Source organism: Bos grunniens, chromosome 6 (genome assembly GCF_055505025.1).
Source record: "Bos grunniens cultivar Pamir isolate PY7600 chromosome 6, Bosgru_T2T1.0, whole genome shotgun sequence".
NCBI classification, from domain to species: domain Eukaryota; kingdom Metazoa; phylum Chordata; class Mammalia; order Artiodactyla; family Bovidae; genus Bos; species Bos grunniens.
The window spans coordinates 102579204-102602063 of record NC_141170.1 but is presented as its reverse complement, the minus strand read 5'-3'; the positions used below and the strand labels follow the sequence as shown (position 1 = coordinate 102602063).

General features: G+C 40.5%; 1 protein-coding gene across 2 annotated transcripts in view; it reads right to left on the bottom strand.

Annotated features, from left to right (window-relative positions):
• Positions 1-22313, bottom strand: part of SEC24B (SEC24 homolog B, COPII component) — an 81991-nt gene extending 59678 nt beyond the window's left edge. For both annotated transcript variants that reach the window (XM_086407021.1, XM_086407022.1), the window contains exons 1-2: positions 20475-22313; positions 5002-5745 (exon numbers count right to left, since the gene is read on the bottom strand). In XM_086407021.1, the coding sequence (XP_086263147.1) occupies positions 5002-5745; positions 20475-21216 (1486 nt within the window). In that variant the 5' untranslated portion in view covers positions 21217-22313. The remainder of the gene's footprint in view (positions 1-5001; positions 5746-20474) is intronic.
• Positions 22314-22860: the final 547 nt, after the last annotated feature.

Genomic DNA, 22860 nt, shown 5'->3' with positions numbered 1-22860 from the left:
TTCTTATTGATCTTATGTGTTATTTGTGTAATTTTGGATAAAATACTATAAATTTTTTTCTCCCAGTTAATGGCAAGTAAAGTTCTTAATTAGAAATTAGTAAAACTCATCATGCTTATTCTTTATGGCTAGATAACATTATATGTAGTGTCCTTCAGAAATTCTTCCCTACTTGAAGGTTCTTCCACATTTTCTCTGAAAAGTTTTGAAGTTTTGCCTTTTTGCATTTAGACACTTGTTTTATCTGTAATCTATCTTATACATGGAAAATTCATTCTTCAGATTGCAGCTCACATATCAAATATCAAGGAAAACTTTGCTAAGCTCCACGACTAACAGGCCAGATGTACCTAGAATACTCTTCACCAAGCACCATAAATCTTTGCCTCATGATACTTAAATGACAATAGCAATTTTACATTTATTTGCATTTATTTGGATAATGTTTGCCTTCCTAAGAAGATTACAACTTCATGAGGTATGGCATCAAGTCTTTTTATTTGCTATTTTATCTCCCAGCACTAAAATAAATGCCTGTCACATAGTTGGCTTTCAAATATCTGTCAAATAAATGAAGACAAGTTCCACAAATATTAAAGACCACCAAAAAAAAAAAAAAAGCCAGAAAAAAAAAACAAGAAAACTACCCCTTTCATAAAGAGAATGTGACAGATGAAATATGGTATATGTAGCGACAGAACACAATTCAAAAATAAACCGTTTATCTATTTATTTGTTGGCATTAAGGTAGTTCCCTTGTTAGTTCTTAGCAGCTTCTCAGTAAGTGTACATACAACTCTGTTGGAACTAGGGAGAGTAAATTCTCAACTAATAACACCACTACCCATTCAAGCTGTTCAAACTAGAAAATTTTAAGTCAACTTCTATTATTCCTTTTCCTTCATAAACCCTATCAACCACTTCTTGAAATCATCTCTTGCCACCTGTCTTCTGTCTAAACGAATCCCAACCTGTGTTAGCATCCTTCATCTAGATAGTTGTAGCTAACTCCTTCCTAGTTAGTCTTGTCTCCAAGTTCTTCCTCTTCCAGTTCACCTACCGCACTGCTCACGGGAAGACCTAAATCACAAACCTGACAGTCACCACCGCGCTTAAAAACTTCTGATGGCTGCTGATTACAGACAGAACCAAGCTTATGTTTTTCCTTCGCCTCGTCCTTTCCTCTCATCTTCCCAATGCCACAGCCCAGCAGAAACTGGGAAACTGAGACACCAGAAAAGGAATAACCGATAAAACCAAGTTTTGAAGGAAGTGGTCATAAAGATGCATGTTTCATCTTCTGAGCTTAAGGGAGTAAGTATCGAAAATCTTCAGGCAGGAGGTACAAAGGTAAGAAAAGACAAGGTTCAAGAGTGCCTGTGAAAAACTGGAGGCGTGTGAGGGGCACAATCGTTATATCCCACAACTCTGCAGGCTCAACACACGTCCCCGAAGAGGAAATAATCTCTTAACTGTACTGTTTGTACCTCCAATGCAGTTTTCTAACATTTCCAACTTGATTTCTTTATCCAGAGAGTCACCTCCTAGTATCTACTTTGCTCTTCCTCAGGCACATCATCACCTCAAGATGACAGACATATATTAACATATCAGTGATTACACCTTAGTATCATGTAAGTTGTAGATTTTTACACAAGGATTTTATCAAGGTCTATTATTATTTTTGAGTAGATTTGTAAAAGTTTCTTTTTTTAAAAAATAAAATTATACTTGGTAAAATAGCATTAATCAGATACTACTATTTTACAATATTCCAGCAAGATGTGATCCTTGTTGAGCTTGTATTATTCAACCAACTTCACCTCAAACTAGGAAAGAGCTTCTGAACCTTGAGAAATTTACCTATAGAGACAGTTAAAAAAATATTTAATGGCCTAATGATACCTTTTAAACACTAGCCAAAATTTCACCCTAAATTAACATAGCACTCAAAACATATATCACCATGTTTTTAACAAAAATAATCTGAAATTCTAGTGCTAAATTATATTAATGTGCTTTTCTAAAATAAAGAGGCAAATGAGATAATGTTTAAATGTCTCTTTTATTCCACATTTCTGAATATGAACTCAACTGCCTAAAAGTAACAGCCTGTATCAATCACTGTGTTTTTGATAATCACTTAACTCAGGTGGTGCAGATGGTAAAGCATCCGCCTACAATGCAGGAGACCAGGGTTCGATCCCTGGGTTGGGAAGATCCCTTGGAGAAGGAAATGGCAACCCACTCCAGTACTCTTGCCTGAAAAATCCCATGGACAGAGGAACATGGTAGGCTACAGTCCATGGGGTCGCAAAGAGTCGGACACGACTGAGTGACTTCACTTAACTCAGGTTATGCTTTTGGATCTCAACCCTTCATGAATTGCTGAAGTTTAACTATATTACCTGAAAATGAAGCTAATATAATCAAGTAATAAATGCAATCATTCTTATCAATTACTCAAAGATTAGTTTTCATACAAAACCATGCTTAATATATAAGATTCCTACTTTGACAATATAATTTAAGTGTCCAAAGCAATTAAACTGCTTGTCTTTCTAGAAAGTTACAATCAATATACCTATGGTTCCCAAACCTTGTACTTAGGTACCCAAGTTGCCCTTGCGACAAACTTGCAGTTCCAAGGGATGTTTTAAATTCTCCAAGAGAAATCAGTAACATCTGTCAGAAAACCTTAAGAACTATTACTATGATATAGTGTGGGGCACTGGAAAAAAGTACAGAAACATCAACTGAGGAAGTTTAGGAACTTCTGTAATACCGAATTTTAAAGTAAGTTTTAAAAGTAATCTCTTTCTTTTAACATGATGACAAGCAATAGGCCATATTAACCTGAGATATATCTAATTTGTCAACTTCTGAACTACAATTAAAGTCACTTACCAATCTAAGGGGGGGAAAACCCACTTCTTTACACATTAACTTCTAAAATTATATTTATTATGGCTTTCATAATATAGTATTACAATTAAAACAATGGAAATACACTCCCTTCTCTTTGCCTAATGGACTAATTACTAGTCATTCAAATAGAAGGTAATTTTGTAATTCTCCTTACTATTTATTCAATATTTTTTTCAATAGTAGGCCCTTGCCAATAGGTATTCTACTCATAAGCCAAGTGGCCCCACTTTTTTCAATCCTACATCTTAATATAAATTCATCCTATCTGGTCCTATTCCCATCTCAGAAATAAGATAGGAATTACCTGACTTTCTTCTTTTTTTTGGTCACAAAAGTCATAAAATCCTTAGGTCAGAGGGATCTTAGATAAGCTGATCTGTAAAAGGATTGCTGAAAGGAAAAAGAAAACAGGGTTTCTATGGGACAGAAAGCCCTGGTTCCGAGATGGGCAGACTGAGAGTCAGAAGCAACTGAGCTTCTTCCAGTACTCAGGACCACAGGCTTCCCTAGTTTGTAAAGCAAAGGGACAGCACTAGAATTTGGATCTGTTACCAGACATCACTCAAGAGCCAGTCAGAAATTCAGATTCCCAAGACTACCCTGGAGATTATTCTATTCTAGCTCAGTCAGTTGGGTTTGAGGGATTCTATGCAAGGGATTCTGGTGCAGAGCCAGATTTGGGAATTGTGACGGATGCTTCAAGCTGACTTACCTAAGACCCAGTCAATGCTAACCCCTTTTTTCATGCCTGTCTCTACCATGGAAGCTCCAAAGCGAATTATTCATTTTCTGGCCTTCCCTTAAATTAGACATGGTCTTTTAAAACAGCAATGGCAAATGACACAGAAAATGAAGCCTGTCAGTGCCACGAACCCATTGTCTTTCCTCTCCCTTCTTTCTGCTTTTAATTTTGACAGGTACATAAGTTATCTTGTTTCTATAAACCAACATACTAAGGATGGCAGAGAAGACAAAGAGGACATCTGGATCAGCATCTGCCTAGACTTGTTGACTCCTTGTTATGTGAGGAAAAAAACACCTTTTCTGTTTAAACCACTATTAGTTGCTTGTAACCCAAGGTGTTTCTAAATAACAGCACTGAAAGAACAGGTGATCTCAAATGTACAGCTCAGATCTAAGATTCTAAAGGCCTAACTTTAAATAATCTAACTGTCTAGGGAAGGATACTTTTCTACAACATCCTTGACATGTGGCTATCTAGACTCTGATAAACCATCTAGAGACATTATTCAGAAAACTATCACAGATTTCCAGTACTCATTCTTTTCATACTGTTTCATTCAGTTCAAGAGCAGATTTTGTTAAGGTCCAAGTGACAAGATGAATTAAAGTGAGTATATTTTATGCAAAACCCACACTAAATAAACTACATATATAGCTTGTGTACATAACTTTTTTAAACAAATAAATTTAATCATATCTTAGTCTAGGAAGGTGAGAAAGACTAATTACAAGAGTATTCTTCATGCATCTTTCTCCATCTTCACTGTCCTTCATTCTAACTTATCTATCTGGGGCTGAGAAAGCATCAGCTTTAATGTATAGGAAACATATCTCCTGTGAAAGTTGCAAATAAGGGTTCACCTCACCAGTTTGGTATTTCAGGCCATAATTTTTTCTACAGAGAACTGGGGCTATGACTGGAAGAATAACTGTCCCAAAGCCAAACTAATATAAAAAAGAAAGTAGCAGCTAACAAAACATATCCTCAAATGGACTTTTCCACTGTGCCCTATTCCTAACTCACATTAAAGACTACTATAGCAGAGGCAAGAAAACGTATCAGTAAACACCAACTGAGATCCTCCTCGGGGCAAGGAACCACGCTATACAAGGCAGACGGTCAGGTGGCTAGCTGTGAACAAATGAAGGGGAAGTGTTCAAGGAGATGCTGCAAAATTTTACAGTAAATAAAAGCAAATAAATAGCAAAAGGAAGCTAATTTCTGATTTTTCTAATGGGCAATATCATCTTTAACTGTCATGCAATAAAAACGGATTGGAAATGCACTGACTTTCAACCATGCTTTGGTGGACTTTTTATTCAACCTACCGGTATTTGTTGGGTTGCTGGCTGTAGCCAGGGAGGTGTGGTTTCGAATCAGATTGTCTTGGGTTGATGGAAGGCCTGGGGCTGACCACGAAAAAGTACTGTATCCTGAAAGACTCTGCTGCTGGTGGTACTGTCGTGATGGTGGAGGTGGAAGCGGGGACGGATGGCTGACAGCGGTGTTTTGACCAGAAAATGAATTATCTCTAATTGGCCTGACAGCTGGAGCATTCTGTGAGGTAAACATTTGTTGCCCATATGGATCACCAGCAGGTAGAGAGGGATATGAAATACTAGGATACGCAGCATTAGAAACAGTTGACAAAGCATAGTGACCACAAGTAGAGGGAAATCCCTGAGAAGCAACAGAGGAACTGGCAGAGTACGTGGCTGGACTGTTGTAATGATTCACAAAAGAGGAGTACGGCTGGGAGGCACTCGTATGCAAATGCGATGCGGAGGACGAGGCACCTTGGAAAGATCCCGGAGTGGATCCCACAGCGTGAGGGGCAGGAGGAGCCCTGCCATACATCTGCTGTGCTCCTGCTTGCTGGCTGGCTGTGTTAGGAGTCGCCACGTTCTGGGTTGGTACCGTATAGAGACCAGAGTAGTAATCACCACTCTGGCTTTGCAATGGCAATGAGGTCATTTTCCCAGGTCCTTGAGAGTAATGTCCTGAGGGAACAATATAGTTTTGAGGAGGCAATCCATACTCAGATGGAACCTGCATTTGATTCTGTGCCGGACCTGAAAAAGAAAAGCACGTATTGACAGGGATTAGTAAGAAGGCAACTAATGTTTAAGCACAGTTCCCATCTAAATGTTGCCCTAATTTACTTCTTCATAATCCCAAACTGTTACGAGAGACTGTACTCTAACAGACCCGCCGTGGTAGTCAGCCTCCACGATGGTGCCCAGTTACCTCCATGCTCTGGTACTCATACCCTCCCACGATATGCCCATATTGGACTGTGACCAGCAGCATACAGCAGAGGCAATGCTATCACTCCTAAGACTTGTCCTGTCTCAGGTACTGGCACTCTTAGATCTCTCAGTGCGGAAGATCAAAGTTGCCAAGCTGTGAAGAGCTCTCTGGAAAAACCCATACAGTGAGGAATCGCATTCTCATGACCAACAGCCAGAGAGAAACTGAGGTCTGCCCACAACCTCAAGAGTGAGTCTGGAAGCAGACTCTTCACACCAAGTAATAGAGTCTTAAAGATAACCAGGGCCCCAGCTGACAGCTGACTACAATCTCATGCTTGAGACCCTAATCCAGAATCTCCCAGCTAGACTGCTTCATGTCCCAAAGAAACTATGAGATTAGTACTTTTTGTTTTAAATTGGTAAGTTTTAGGCTATTTTATCATGATAACAATATACCTACCAAAGTCGAAGTTCAAACCTTTCTTACTGCCCCCCCTTTTTTTAAAAATTATAAAACAATATATCTACTATTTAAAAAATTCAAACAATGAAGAACATAAAGTGAAAAGTACAAGTACCCTTCTTTCCCTGGTAGCTGAAATCCTACTTCCCAGATGTAGTTTAGTTAATGGTTTCTTGTGTATTCTTTGGATACCTATATGTACAATATATGTAATATATACATACACACATATATATATATATACTTAACCACAAAGACCATACTACAGTTCGGCAAGGATATCCATCTGTGTTAGCACATATAAATCTTTATTATTCTTCTAAAAGAATCTAATAATATTTCATTGTAGAAACATAACATTATTTACTAAATCCCCATGATGAATATTTATTCCAGGGAGTGAACTAATTTATGAGGTCTACCTTTGTGATGAATCTGCAGGATAAGTTCCTAGAATTGAAACTGGAGGTTCAAAGGGTTTAGGGGCAATTAAAATTGGAAGGAAAGTTATGACCAACCTAGATAGCATATTGAAAAGCAGAGACATTACTTTGCCAACAAAGGTCCATCTAGTCAAGGCTATGGTTTTTCCAGTGGTCCTGTATGGATGTGAGAGTTGGACTGTGAAGAAAGCTGAGCGCCGAAGAATTTTTGCTTTTGAACTATGGTGTTGGAGAAGACTCTTGAGTCCCTTGGACTGCAAGGAGATCCAACCAGTCCATCCTAAAGGAGATCAGTCCTGGGTGTTTATCGGAAGGACTGATGCTAAAAGCTGAAACTCCAATACTTTGGCCACCTCATGTGAAGAGCTGACTCATTGGAAAAGACCCTGATGCTGGGAGGGATCGGAGGCAGGAGGAAAAGGGGACGACAGGAGATGGCTGGATGGCATCACCGACTCGATGCACATGAGTTTGAGTAAACTCCGGGTGTTGGTGATGGACAGGGAGGCCTGGCGTGCTGCGATTCATGGGGTCGCAAAGAGTTGGACACGACTTAGCGACTGAACTGAACTGAAAATTGACCATTATTGCCAAATACCTTCAAAAATGTCTATCAATTTGTACCTCTCATCAATGATGCTTCAGAATGCCTCATCTTCCCAACACTGAGTACCATTTTAATCTCTGCCAATCTAATAAGAGAGAAACATTTTATCTTGCAGTACTAAACTTTGAGTGATGCTGAGAATCCTTACAAATGTTTCTTAGCCACTTGGGTATCTTTGTTATCTACCCTCTCCCCAAAGGATTGTGTGTCCCTTAATAATTTATAAATGTTCATATACATTAAGCAATTTAACCATATGTTACTATTATGTGCTGCCTGTATTTCCTTCAGATTACTTAACTTTGTTCACCTTGTCTCCTGCTATAGTGTCTCAATTATCATGTAGTAAAATCTTTCATGCTTGATAAAATTTTAATTCATACTTCATAAAGCCTCCCCCACTCCAATATTATAAAACTACCCATGTTTTCCTCTAGTGCTTTTAATACTTTCATTTTTACATATTTATCTTTGTTCCCTATAGAATGTATTTATTTTATCTGTATCATTAAAGTTATCATAACTTAATTTTATTAATAGTCTAAACATTATACTTTGTGCCACTCACTGTTCTAATGTTTTACATATATTCACTACTTTATTCCTCCTCATAACAACCTGAAATAAAGAGTATCATAACTACTTTATAATAAGATAAATGAAACAAAATTTAAGTTAATAAAGTCACATACTTAGAAAGTAATAGGGCTGGGATTTGATTTAGATAATCTGGCTCAAGTCCATGCTTTTAAACAGTGATCTGCTGGCCCTCGCTACACTAAAATCCTACTAGCTTTCTTCAGCCCAGAAGGTCAATTATCTCAAACAATGGAGTTCTAGTTTTGGTTCCAAGGGCAAACTTGAATTATCCTGGAATCTAATTTGCTTGTCTTTTGGAATGAAATAGGTATCTGTGAAGTGAAGTGAAGTAGCTCAGTCGTGTCCAACTCTTTGCGACCCCGTGGACTGTAGCCTACCCGGCTCCTCCCTCCATGGGATTCTCCAGGCAAAAATACTGGAGTGGATTGCCATTTCCTTGTCAGGGGATCTTCCCGATCTAGGGATTGAACCCAGGTCTCCCACATTGCAGGCAGATGCTTTAACCCCTGAGCCACCAGGGAAGCCTCTGAAATGAAAAGTGAAAGTAAAAGTCGCTTGGTCATGTCCGACTCTTTGCGACCCTGTGGACTGTAGCCTGCCAGGCTTCTCTCTCCATGGAATTCTCCAGACAAGGATACTGGAGTGGGTAGCTGTTCCCTTCTCCAGGGGATCTTCAGAACGCAGGGTTCAAACCCAGGTCTCTCACATTGCAGGTGGATTTTTTACTGTCTGAGCAACCAGGGAAGCCCAAATGAAAGGATAATCAAATACACACACACACACATATACACATACACACACACACAAAGATATACGTATATAAATTTCAAGCTGTTTCAAGTTCACTGACACAGAAGAAGGTGTCACTGTATTCCTTGCCATAATAATGTATAAAATAGATAATACGTACTCATAAAAGATACACGAATAATTTCCTTATTCTATTTTCAATTCCTACTAAATAATCTTTAGCATTTAGTCATTTAAATACATTCTCCAAAGATAACTCACACAATCAAGCTGTAAACAAAAAATAAAGTCCAAACTTCTGTAATTCCAAGTATACAAGGAACCAAAACTCAGGTAACACTATTTTACTAGGTATATAATTTACTTTTCTTATAGGATATTTCACATGATCATAGTTCACTTACAAGAATTTACTTAAAAGGAAACAAGTCTTAATATAAATCTTTCATTAACATGCCTTAAAAAAAAAAGTGTAAAATGTTCTTCTCCTCTTACTAAAACAGATCTTAAAAAATGGTTTTGCCACTCTTCATTATAGCCTGAGAAAACCCAACAATGTACACATTTACTAATCAAGAGATCAGATAAATCTGTTTAAATATCTACTCACTCTATGATTTGATTTGGCTTATCTATGCTAAATGATCTCTGAAAACAGGACAATAACCATGATCTTGTCCAAGCTACTCAAATGCCATTCTTCTAAAAATAACAGGAATGTTGGAACTGGTAACATTTATCAGAAGTAAATTACCCACCAAAAAAGTCTATTTACTTTTCCATCCATCAAGGAAAAGGAAGGTACTTACTTTGGAAAGAGGGTGCGAAGGTAAGAATAGCTAATTATATGTCAATGCATACCATTCCTTACCAAAATCTAAATGATCCAAGAGTACCCCCCAAAAAAATTCTAGTATAATTTAACTAAAATAATATCTGAATTAACTCCTTTCAAAGTAAAATAATTTTTTGAATATTTAAAATCAATTTTTTTAAACTTGCACTAAAAAAAAATAAAGATCAGTTTAAATTTAAAGACAATGCTAGGACAAGAAAATAATTTTTAAAAATTTTGTCTTACTGTGACCTAACAAGTTGTGCATTTTCTTCAACTTTAAAATGTATTAGATAATTCTTAACTTTTTCTTAGGGTATATTAATAATGAATGCTTAGTTGCTCAGTCGTGTCTGACTCTTTGAGACCCCATGGACTGTAGCCCACCAGGCTCCTCTGTCCATGGGATTCTCCAGGGAGGAATACTGGAGGGGACTGTCATTTCCTACTCCAGGGGATCATCCCAACCCAGGGATCAAACTTGGGTTTCCTACATGGCAGGCAGATTTTTTACCTTCTGAGCCAGTGAATATTAAAGTTATATTTCTTCTGTATAAACTAAAAAATAAGCCTGGCAAAGATCACAAATGCACCCATTCTCTTTAAAAAAGAAAAAAAAAAAAAGACACTCTGTAAATTATGGGAATTTCACTAGTATTAGCATTTTCACTTACTTATATTCCCGATAATTGCCTCAGTAACCGTGGCAGTTTTAAAGCATGGTCACCAAACTCTTTTGACACTCTGCTGATTGAAGGCTAGGATGTGTCTACTCCTCCTGAATTTGAGCAGGCTTGTAACAGCTTCCACCAATAAAGAATGGCAGAAGCAAAGCTGTATAAATTCCCAGACTCAGTCATAGATAATTGAGCACCTGTATCATTTGATGGGATTATTTGCATGTGGATCCCTAAGCAACTCCATAAGAAGCCCATTTACTCCACAGCTGCCATGGTCTAAGGATGCCAAAAACATACAGAGTGGTCACTGCTAGGCACTCTGGTTTGAAGTACAAGTCTGATATATTCTAGTCTAAGTGCCAGATGTGTGAATAAATGAGCCTTCAAGGTCATCCTAATCTCCAGCCATCAAAATAACCTTTGCAGATGCTCTGGCCCTAGACGTCCTAGAGCAGAGAAAAGCCATCTTTGCTGTGCCCTGTTCAAATTCTTAGCTCAACACAAGCTGTGAGAATAATGGTTGTTTAACCCCTAAGTTCTGTTGTAATTTATTATGTAGTAATAGCAACCAGAATAGCAATCGCTATTTTAAAAAATTCAGGATTCAGATTCTAAAGCCAAAATGCTATTTACAACAGCTCACACAAAAAGTAGTACTGAAAATACAAATTTAATGAAATATGTGAAGAATCTATATGTAGAAAACTACAAAACACTGACAAAAGAAATTCAGGACTTAAATAAATGGAATGATATATCATCTTTGTGGACAGGAAGGCTTGACATTAAGATGTAAGTTATCTTAATTTTGATCTTCAGATTCAATACAATCCCAAAAACACATGAAGGCTTTTTTTTTTTTTTTCAAATAAATACCAACAAGAAGATTCTAAAATTTCTAAGGAAAGGCAAGGTACTAAAATAGCGGGGGGGGGGGGGGGGGACTTTGAAAAAGAATAGCAGATTGTTAGTTCCTTGCTTAAAGCTTTCTAATGGTTTCTCTTGCCATCAAGAATAAATTCAAATTCTCTAATATGGCCTGTAAGATAGTGGGAGACAGGATAATCCCTCCCTCACCCCACATTCGTGTCCTAATCCCTAGAACCAGTGAAAATGCTAGGTTACATGGGTGGTAACATTACAGATAGCATTAGGGCTGTTAAGTCAGTGGACTTTCAAAGAGGGAATATATAATCCAGGTAAGCGCCACATAATCATGAGAGTCCTTATAAGTGGAAAAGGGAGGCAGAAGAGAGTCAGAAGGAGATGTGATCACAGAAGACTCCTCTGAGAAAGGCAATGTTGCTGGCTCTGAAGATGGAAAGAGTGGCCAAGAGCCAAGGAATGTGCACAGCCTCTGGAAGCTGGAAAAGGAAAAGAAATGGGTTCTCTCCTAGAGCCTCTGGAAGTGAATGCAGCCCTAATGACACCTGGATTTTAGCCCAGTTAGACTTCTAACCTACAGAAGATGAATTCATGTTGTTTTAAGCCACCAGTTTGTGGTTATTTGTTTCAGGAGCAAAGATAAAACCAATGCAAAGACTTTTTATGATCTGACCCCTGCCCTGCTGTGTGTGTGCTTGTGCTCAGTTGCCAAGTTATGTCCGACTCTGTGACCCCATGGTCTACAGCATGCCAGGCTCCTCTGTTTTGGGGATTTCCCAGGTAAGAATACTGGAGGGGGTTGCCATTTCCTTCCCCAACCAGGGATTGAACCCGTGTCTCCTGCATCGGCAAGCAGATTGTTTACCACTGAGCCACTGGGGAAACCTCTGCCACTCACAGCTCACTACTCCTCCTTTTCACAATGATTTCCTAAAGGTATACCTTAATATACTGCAAGTCCTCACCTGAGTTTGCCCAACTCGGATCAATAAAATGTATCAAAAGCTCTGCTACAACTAGAAATGCCTAGTGTTATGATGAAGTGACACAGAATGCTGAGCTGGTAAAGAAGTATAACTTGCCGCAAGAAAAGCAAAGGAGCCACAGCACAGCATCAGGTAAGGCTGCATGCTACAGCTTTGTGTCAAAAGGCCAGCAAAGAGGTTGACTAGGGCAGAATATTAAGTTGCTTTATAAAGACCTCTGAAGAGGATTATGTTAATATATTTTTCCTGGAACTTGCTGTTTTAAAATACATGTGTTCTAAGTTTAACTCCTTCAAGAATGTCACCAAAAACTTTAGCACTAAAGCAGCCATGAGTGAAAAGGCTGAAAATCTCTATTCCACATACACCCTCTCTTAGCACAGAGTTCTCAAGTCATGCTTGTTCACTTCTGACTGTTCACACAGGCTCCTCCTTCTACCTGGAACCTTCGAGGTTCCCTTCTACCCACTTCACCTGACCAACTCGTACTCATCCTTCAGCTCTCAGCTCTTCCTCTAGAAAACATTCTGTAATTCTACAAGTCGCTGCCCGCTTGATGTTGTACTGCAGTATATTGGACCTCTGCGACAGTGCTTTCCACGTGGGACTGTTACTAAGTGTACACTCTGTGAGTCAAAAACCTGGGCCTACTTTGCTCTCCGCTTTATCATATCCTTAAGGCTTAGGATAGTGACTGGCTCATGGATTCCACTGCTGTGTTTTGAAGAAAAAACAAATAAGCCCAGTAAATAATCATCCATATTTCTGTATCAGGCACTTATCTCATCACAATTATCCACAACTACATGATATTTAAGGGCTTCCCTGTTGGTCCCCTGGAGAAGGAAATGGCAACCCACTCTAGTATTCTTGCCTGGGAAATCTCAAGGACAGAGGAGGCTGGTGGGCTATGGCCCATGAGGTCCCAAAGAGTCAGACAGACTGAGCGACAGTATGCATGCATGTGCATGATATATAAAGAAAAAGAATTCAAAACTTAATACTTATACTCTACTACCAGAACAAATTACAAGTCTGAATATTTTTTCTCTGCCATTCTACACTTTTTATTCTTTAGTAGTTCAAGTATAAGAACACTCGAAACAAAAGGAAAGTAAAAATCTACTGCATTTCACTGCATCTAAAGCGTTTTGACACTGCCGCTTTTTTTCCTTCTCATTAGATGTATGAGTTTCCTAGTACAGTGTAATAAATTACTACAAATTTAGTGGCTTAAAATAGTACAAATTTATTACTTTACAGTTTGGAAGTCAGAAGTCCAAAATCAGTTTCACTGAGCTAATGCCAAGGTGTCATGGGCAAAGCTGGTTCTTTCTGAAGCCTGAGGAAAGAATCCATTTCCTTACCTTGTTCAGCTTCTAATGGTCACCTGCATTCCTTGGCTTGTGGCCCCTTGCCTCCATCTTCAAAGTACATCATTCTAACCTCTGCTCCTGTGGTCTTGTTACTACTTTCTCTGTAGGCTGACTCCTCCAGTTTCCAATAAGGATGGTTGCAAGTGTATCAGGCCCACCCAGATCCAAGATAATCTCCCTAGCTCTAATCACAGCTGCAAAGGTTTTAGATGATCAGCCTGACTGATATTATTATACACAAGCGAGATACAGCCTCTGATTTTCTATAAGCACCCTTGCTATCCTTATTGAGAGAAAATTATCATAAAATCTACCCAAAGGATAGATCTGCCTCAGTGACATAATTTCCTTCCTGAGATCAGATTCTCACCAAAGGAAAACTGATTCTATTCCTGCTTTATGCAAACTCGATATGAAAATCAAAATTTACACAGCAAGTATTTTATGGAACATCTAGTCACTATACCAAAAAAAATCATAGGCTCTTAAATGTTTCCTCATTCCCCTCATTCCATAGAGAAGCAACATTTTGAATATAAAAATGTTTGCTTCATTAATCTTTTCCTGAATTGAAAAGACTGAATTAATTGAATTAATTGAATTCCTGAATCAAATTCCTGAAATTTAAAAAATTTTAACATTTTTAAAAATTTTATTCTTATTTTTTGGTCATGCCACACAACATGCAGGATCTTAGTTTCCCAACCAGGGATGGAACCTGCGTCCCCTGCAGAGGAAGTGCACAGTACTAACCATGGGACTGCCAGGAATTTCAGAATTTCAACTTTTTTAAGAAGGCAGATTAAAAAGTTTTCATTATCTTCAAAAGAACATCAAGGTCAGCAAACTACAAGCTCCTCTGTCCTACTGAAATACAATTCATACTAATTTGGAAAAATAATTAATTACTAAAAATGTATTTCATTCCTCACTGAACTACCAAGAAATAATTCAATACTCAGCCTGTATGTACTTTAACAATCATCTTTCTTAAAACACTGCTGAGCCAGCTGGTGAACGTCACAGTCCTGCCCCTGCTTCCCTGTTACATCCCACCACGCTGGTCCCTCGCCCCAGACCCACTGACGATCCAGCAACTAAAGGAGTAATGCCAGGCACGTTACAGTCTGACACAATTCTGCTCCAGTGTCAAGGCTGGGTGGTCAGTATGTTAAGTACTAATTACTAAATATTTTGAATATAAAGTATCAATAATATTGCTAAAATACATTTTTAATGAGCATAAAATGTATACAGACACATACACCTCTAAAAAGTCTGCAATTAAAACCCTAGTGATTTAAAAAATGGGGAGTCTGGATCACATCTGATTACCCTGGATTATTCTTCCCGATGGAAGGCTAACAGCAGTCACGGCTGGCAGACAGCGTCTGGAGCCATTCAGATGAGCTCTCACTGCACCTAGTGCAGACTATTCCTGCCACTCCCTCAGGTGTCCTCTTGGATGCCATCACAATGACTGCTAACAGTGAAGGCGCCAAAAGAAAACCAATCCTGGCTGAAAACCTGCTACCTGCAAGGTTCTCTGCTTTTCTATCCATGATCTTATATAATTCTCACAAAATCCTGTAAGTATCACTACCCTCACTTTACAAACAAACAAGGACGTGAAAGGTTATTAATTCATACCATTTCACACAGTTCGGAAGCAGTGAAGATGAGAGTCAGTGAAGGTTCCAAACCCATTTCACAATACCTATTTCTCAGAAACACCAGGAAAAACAGTGAGTTAGGACTTGGCTATGGTCTAGGCAAGGCATTTTACTACTCCCTCTTGCCTCCCTATTTCATCTCCCTTTTCCTCAATTCCTTTTCCTGGCAGCTTTCAGCACGCAGTCATATAAAACTTAAAACCCCTCTTCCCATAAAGCAGCTAGCTGAAGTAGTGGCCTATCGGTGGAAAACTTCCAAAAGCAGATTCTTTGCAGGGAGGGCTGGACAGTGTAAGAAAGTTAGTAGCCAAGTTCACGTACTCCATTGAGTGCCCATCGCATGCTGCTGCTGGAAATACGATGAGGAAAACTCACATGGTCTCTGCTGCCTGAAGAATTTATATCCTGGTGTTTTGAAGGAAATGAAATGAAGGAACCCCTCAATTGCAAAGCATCTCATTTTACTAAACACCAGGTACTTTAAAAAACAGCACCTCATTTAATGTAATCTTCTCAACAACCCTAAGAGGAAGGTATTATTATTCCCTGAAGCTCAGAGATGTTAAGTAATTTTCTCCACAAAACCCTGGGCTGTAACAGAGCCTACACCTTTTTCACTAGCCTACATTTTCTGGCAAGTCTGAGTATGCTTAACCTACTGGAAATAATAGTGGCTTCCCCAGGGCTGAATATAACAAGATCTGCTCTAACACACAGTGTTAACTCTGAAGATGCTCTCATTTCTAGGAAAAGTCCATTGAAGATTGGCTCAAAATCCCTTCTATTTCAACGTCTTTAGCATCTAATTCTTCAGGGTTTACAGACGAATCAAAAAGATGGAAGTTAGCTGAAATACCGGGATCAGTGGCAATGAACATGATCCACAAAAATTATTACACATATTATCTCAGAAATTGAGGGGGAGGTGTGGGGTGGGAATGAAAATACAATGAAAGTAACTAAAGCAACACAACAACAAAAAAGTAAAAACAATCCAGATACCAGACACTTGTGTATGTATTTTAGAAGATCCTTGAAACATCTATTAATCAGTTTAGGAGGAAATTATGTATGCAGAAAGTTCTGTTATAGCATGGCACTGTCTTCATGAGAGGACCAGATGCTTCTGGTTGGCTATAAAGAAAGACTAGAAACTTGAGACAAAGACACTGCTCTGATCAAAAAGAACTCACTTCAGATACACTGGTATCTGTATGTACACTTGTACCATTTTAAATTTTGCATGTGCTCTCAAAGTTGAAGAGTTTCCTATAATCCACCAAACAGTATTCCTGAGTGAAAGGTATGTTTATGTAATGCTGCTGCTGCTAAGTCGCTTCAGTCGTGTCCGACTCTGTGCGACCCCATAGACGGCAGCCCACCAGGCTCCTCTGTCCCTGGGATTCTCCAGGCAAGAACACTGGAGTGGGTTGCCATTTCCTTCTCCAATGCATGAAAGTGAAAAGTGAAAGTAAAGTCGCTCCATCATGTCTGACTGCGCAACCCCACGGACTGTAGCCCACCAGGCTCCTCTGTCCATTGGATTCTCTAGGCAAGAGTACTGGAGTAGGGTGCCATCACCTTCTCCAGTTTATGTAAAGAAGTCTAATAATAAAGTAATGAAGTCTGATAATTCCCATTACTATCTCATCTTTCTTGCATTATGGACAATGAAATGACAAAACTGCCGATAGTATCATTCTTGGGAAAGGCACAAGGTAGGAAGAAAACACATTTTCATTTGAAAACGAGCACCATTTGCTTCCTAAAAGAATCAGAAAGCAGTTTTATTGATAAATCTGAGTGACCCCCACCAAAACAAACAAACGAAAAAAAAAACCACTTATAAAATACCTCTTTCAATTTAAGTCAACGGGGAGAAATTATGGAGTTATGCCAGGTTCCCTGGTGGCTCAAGGTAAAGAATCCGCCTGCCAATGCAGGAGATGTGGGTGCGATCCCTGGGTTGGGAAGAGTCCCTGGAGAAGGAAATGGCAACCCACTCCAGTATTCTTGCCTTCAGAATCCCATGGATGGAGGAGCTTGGCAGGCTACAGTCCACAGACCCAAAAAAGAATTAGACATGACTTAGCAACTAAACAACAACAACGGAGTTATGCTGCAATTACCAGGATATTATTCATTCAGTCTTTCTTTGTTTGAGGACTCTGTTTTGGAAGGACTCTCAAAAGGCAAAGTGTAAGCTGAAAAATATTCAACTAATACTTTCTATGAAAATACAATGATTCTAAACTGCCCATATGCTGCTCAGTGAAAAACTGAAGTACAGAAATGTAACTCCAAGGAAGGAAGTTCAAAAAGAAATATGTCACAAACTCAAAGAAATCAAACTGTATCTTCAAATAAGTGTATGTGGGGTGGAGGGAGGAATAAATGGGGAAAAGTATGTTAACAGTTAAACACAGAAAACAAGGAAAAATATTAATGAAGTCTGGGCTTCTGCCTCCTAACCCTTTCGAAAGTCAAAGTGTCTAGTAAGAGACTTCTTAGAGTCTGTTAATAGAAAGAGATCTGGACTTAAAACTAGAAAGACTGTATTAGACTTCATTTAACAAATGAAACTATAACTTGTTCTAGGCCTCGAAAATACTGAATAATATAGCAATGAAAGGAGACAGGCAGCTACCCTCAAGAAGTTTATATAGGCACTGGTGAATAACACCCACCCAAACCTTTCTGGATCTTGATTTCATCTGTTTAATTAGAGAATCGAACTAGGTGTCTTACAGACTGTACTCCAAAAACACCTGGACCTCCACCTCAATTTTAACCACAACAGCTCTGCTTTTTTCGGATGTCTGTAGCAGGGCTCTACAAACTCCTCTTGGAAAAGAAATCTGTTTTTAAAAATGTTTGATAAACACTAAAGTCAGTGATTGCTAGGTACCAATCCAGTTTTACAACTCTGTCTTCTGTGATGTTTCAAACTCATACTTCTGATCTATTTCTTTTTCACCATGTCTGGAATTCCACAGAGATATAAAAAGGCAAACTAGTTTATACAGGACTGAAGAATCAATCACAAACCCAAATTGCTTAACCATTATCTTCGGATTCCAAAAACAAAAGTTACTTTTCTCTGAGATGAACAAGCAAAACAAAAACAGATTTGATCTTGTTATTTATCTACTTAAGCCACTTATTTTCACAAAAACAAACAAAAATTAACTCTAGTCCTTTATCTTCATTTCCAAATTCCTTAACACTCAAGACCTTTCTGTAATCTGGCCCCTTTTAAGTATCCTCTTCAGCTTTAATCGCTTGGGTTTTCCCTCTCACCTAGCACACTTTTTGCCTCTTGGTTCCTAAATTTTTCAACTTTGGTTCATGCTCCTGCAACAGCCCTCCCTCCCCTCCTACCTGTATCTGTCAAATCCCTCAAGGTCATAACCAACTTGAATGTCACCAAAATACATGTCAATTTAGGAGAAAGGCAGGGATTTTGTTTTATCTTTTAGGCTAATCTCAAGTCCTCAACTGCAAGCATGCAACAAATGCTGAAATGAATTATATCAAAGGAAAGCAATGATTACCAACAGCAGAAATCAAGCATCAGATATCTACATCTGGCTTCTAAATATATTAACTGATCTTTTACATATTTAACATCTTGATTACAACTGATATCCTGCCACTCTTTTGAGTATTCACAAAATTTTAAGACTAAGGCAAATATCTGCCACCTTAAAAATTGTACACTACGACAATAATGCATACTCAGGAAATCAAGAAAAGACACAATCCTCGGGTCACTATTAAACATGGATTTACAATATTCTAAAAGACTGGGGATCTCTTCTTTCAGTTCTTCCACACACAAAGCTATTTCAAAAACTAAACAAAAACAAGAATTTATGTTTAAGTTTACAAGAACGAAAACTGCTCACAAATAATATCTTCATGTTGGTTCAGGGCAGAAGAACAAAACGTACTACACTGTTCACATTCAAAACCCATACAGTAAACAATGACCAGAGAAAGTAGTGCATGTAACACTGACAATTATGGCTGATCCAAAGGATTATGAAGACTAAGCCATCACGTCTGACTTACAAAAAAAAAATTCAACTTCTGGTTCTCAGGATAAACGATAAACTGCGAGCATGAACAGCATCAGCTGTAAAAATTAAATGTTCGCTGAACTGATTTATAAAGTCCAGTAAGTTTTCACTAGCAGACTGGGTAAAATAGGTCAGTCCAACAATCATTTGAAGAGCACCACCAGACTTTGTTCTCTTATACAAACAGAGAACCAGACATATTCTTCTAAAGTATTCAGTCAATTAGTTTCGAGAGTTCTCATCTGAAACATTATCGTTTATACAGAGAGGGCCCCTCTCCCCGGGCCCCATCCACTAACTGAGGGAATGGATATCCTGCAAGCATCATTTTTCAGCGGAGACTGTTACATCCCCAAAGCCCACGACCTTAGTGTGAAAGCGGCCTTCACGTTGCATTGCCTGCTGCCGGTATGAAGGCCTTCCCTCAAACGGGGCCAACTCTGGCACATTTTGTGTTTCTGAAAGTGAAGCTGGGGGGCGGGGGGGAACACCCAGATCTAAAAGTATTCGTTTAAATCCATTTGACACCGGCTCCTTTTCAAACACGACCAGCCAGCTCCAGACGCTCGAGTAGCAGCCGCAGCAGCAATGACAGATCTCGAGGCCGAACTGGGTCAGGGTTACGGTTACACTTGTGTTGCCTATTTACACCCTTTGTCTACAAACTTGAGCTCTAACTTAAGTTTCCTTCCAGGCAGCGTGCTCGCCGGGCCTCAAAAATCAGAGCAATTTTCCCCGAGACAGGAAGGGCACAACCCTCCCCAGCTCCATGGCTACAAGCAGCCTTCCCCGGACCACGCACTCTGCGGCCCCGGGTCTCTCCGCGACAGGGGTCGCTCGGGGCATCTCGCCCGCGCCCGGGGCGGGATAACCGGGATTCACGTGGTCTCTGGGCTGCCCCTTTTCTACGCCCCAACTCGCCCCGGAGGTTTAGGGCCCGGGGCCACACTCCAGAAGCAGCCCGAGTCCCCGATGCCCCGGGTCGGCCCCGCGCCGGGGCGTCCGTCCCCCCTCGCCCCGTCCCCAGTCAGGCTCTCGCCGTGCGCCCCCCGCCCCCAGCCCGGCAGCCCCCAACTCCCACCGCCCGCCCTACCTCCCCGCCCGATCGCGCCGCGCAGGCTGCCCCGCCGGCACTAGGCCCCGCGCTCCGCCCGGGCCGCCCTCCTCACCGTTCTGCTGGTGCGGCCCCGGGCCCGGGCCTGCCGGCGCGGCGGCTCCTGAGGCGGCGGCTCCGCCAAGCTTGGGCGGTATGCGAGCGCTGGCGGCCGGATGAGGGGACCCGGCGGGGGCCGACATGACGGCGCTGCTGGCGGCGGCGGCGGCGGTGGCTCGGCTTCGGTGGGGTGGGCGGAGGAAAAGGGAAGGCGGGGCCGGAGAGGCGAGAGGAAGAGGAAAGAACGCGGCCGGCGTCACCGAGGGAGTCACCCGGGACCGCGGCTGGAATGCTCGCGCTCCACCCCACAGCCCAGCTGGGCCGCCGCGGGCACCGGGACCCCGCCCGGCCCCTGCCCTGCCGCCGTCCCAAGCCCGGAACCGCGGGACTCCCACCCCGGGTCGCTCCCCGCAGGCACGGGCTGCGCTCGCCGCAGCGCCCCCTGCAGGCGGATCCTGGCGCACCCAGGCCGGAGGCGGGGCTCGGGGAGGCGGCCTCCCCGGGCGAGAGTGGTGGACCTGGATCGAAGGCGCGCGGGGGCGGCTCCCGCGCGGGACGGCGGTGGGGAGGGAGTTCGAGCGCTGCGTGCGGGGTGACATCCGGAGCCCAGGGCTACGTCTGGCCGGACTGACCCCACTCACCCTTCCTACGAAGAGGAACCCGGGGTTTGTCTTTGTTTTTCTAATCTTGAGGTGTTTCTCCCCCTTAATATTAAATTCTAAAGGAAATAGGCATTCAAGCTCCCAGTCCTTCGGCATTTATAATCCAAGGCAAAGGAAAAAGAAACATTTGTCTATGATAAACACAGAATCTCAGTCAGAACGGAGAACTTTTCTCACGGACTTACATACCGGGAAGAGCAAAGGGGAAGATGGAGTAAGAGAAACTGAAAGACAAACTTAACCTCCTCAAGATTTTTGCCAAGAGTTGGCTCATCCTGTTCGTATTCAGAAGAGAAGCTGTAGCACCCAAAGCAAGAACTCAGCTTCGTGTATCTTCGTGAGGGAAATCTCTGAATCTCTGGCATGTCCCAGCGTGCTAACTGGCAAGCAAGCCCTGGACTACATCACCCAAGTCGTTTTGCCATCTTATTCTGGCCACAGTTACTCTGTGTTAGAAATGAAAGTGTTCAAAAACATCGAATTCGGAATGGAATCCAGCAAGATGATATTTCTAATTACTGAATGATTATGCCGACCATAAAGTGAGTTGTAGGCCTGGAATAATGCAAAGTTCCCCTTTTAATTGTTGCCATGAATTAATGATACTTGGTGCTTTAATGCACCAGATGAATTACAATAGGGTTTCAGTAGTTGGATTTGTAGTTTTTATTTTTGAAATTTATTCTCATTTCCACAATTCTGGCAAATTTTTCCTTTCCATTTTATACATTTACACTAATAAAGGACCCAAACAGTACCAAATGCTAAAATATACTCGTTCCTGCATGTGGAAGATACATTGTCAGATTCTTAGGTTTAAAACCTATGATTTTGTTAAATGTAAATTTTCAGAATCTTTAGAGAAAATTACACATATAAGACAATCCTGTCCTAGAAAACAGTATCATATTGATAAAAACTACTTGAATTTTTAACATTTTAGGTAGATAATGAAATACAATGTAAGAGAAAATAGTATAATGGGCTATCATATACCCATCAACTAGTCAACATTTGTCAATTCGGGATAATCTTGTTTCATCTATACTGGCACCAACCTCTACTCTCCTGAGATTATTTTGAAACAAATCTCAGATGTACTATTTTATAGGTAAGCATTAAACATGTATCTTTAAATGCATAACATAATCACAATACTGTTATACCTAAAATCATTAAAAATAATGTATATCATCAAATATACAATTAACAGTTGTTTGTAATAGTTTGTACTTCTGAGTTTTAGGATTTTCAACAATACATTATATTTCATCTACACAAAATGAGCAAGTGCTTTTCCACAGCATTGGCAGCTTTTCCACAAAAACCTAAGCCTCTGTGTGAGCAAAAGGTCACACCTTGCTTCATCAAGAAGATTGTACAATAACAGTTTTCAACACTTCCTAGGAGTCCTTTGAAAAGTGGCTCAGAAAAAAAAAAAAGCCACTTAAGGGAATAATTAGGCAGTTGGCTTTCTGCCCCTGGAATGTATCCTCTGGGGTGTAAGAAGCCCATTTTAATCACAGGTGTAGGGGATGAAGTTGAACTTTGTCTCTTTAGGGGAGACTCTTCTAAGAGGAGGATTAGAATGCTGTTTTAACACTTCTCCCCCACAATCTTTTTTTTCTTCTTTTGGCCAGCCATGGGGAATCTCACTCAGTTCCCCGACTAGGAATCAAACCCAGGCCCCCTGCTTTGGGAGCACAGAGTCTTAACCACTGGACCTCCCTGCGATCTTTA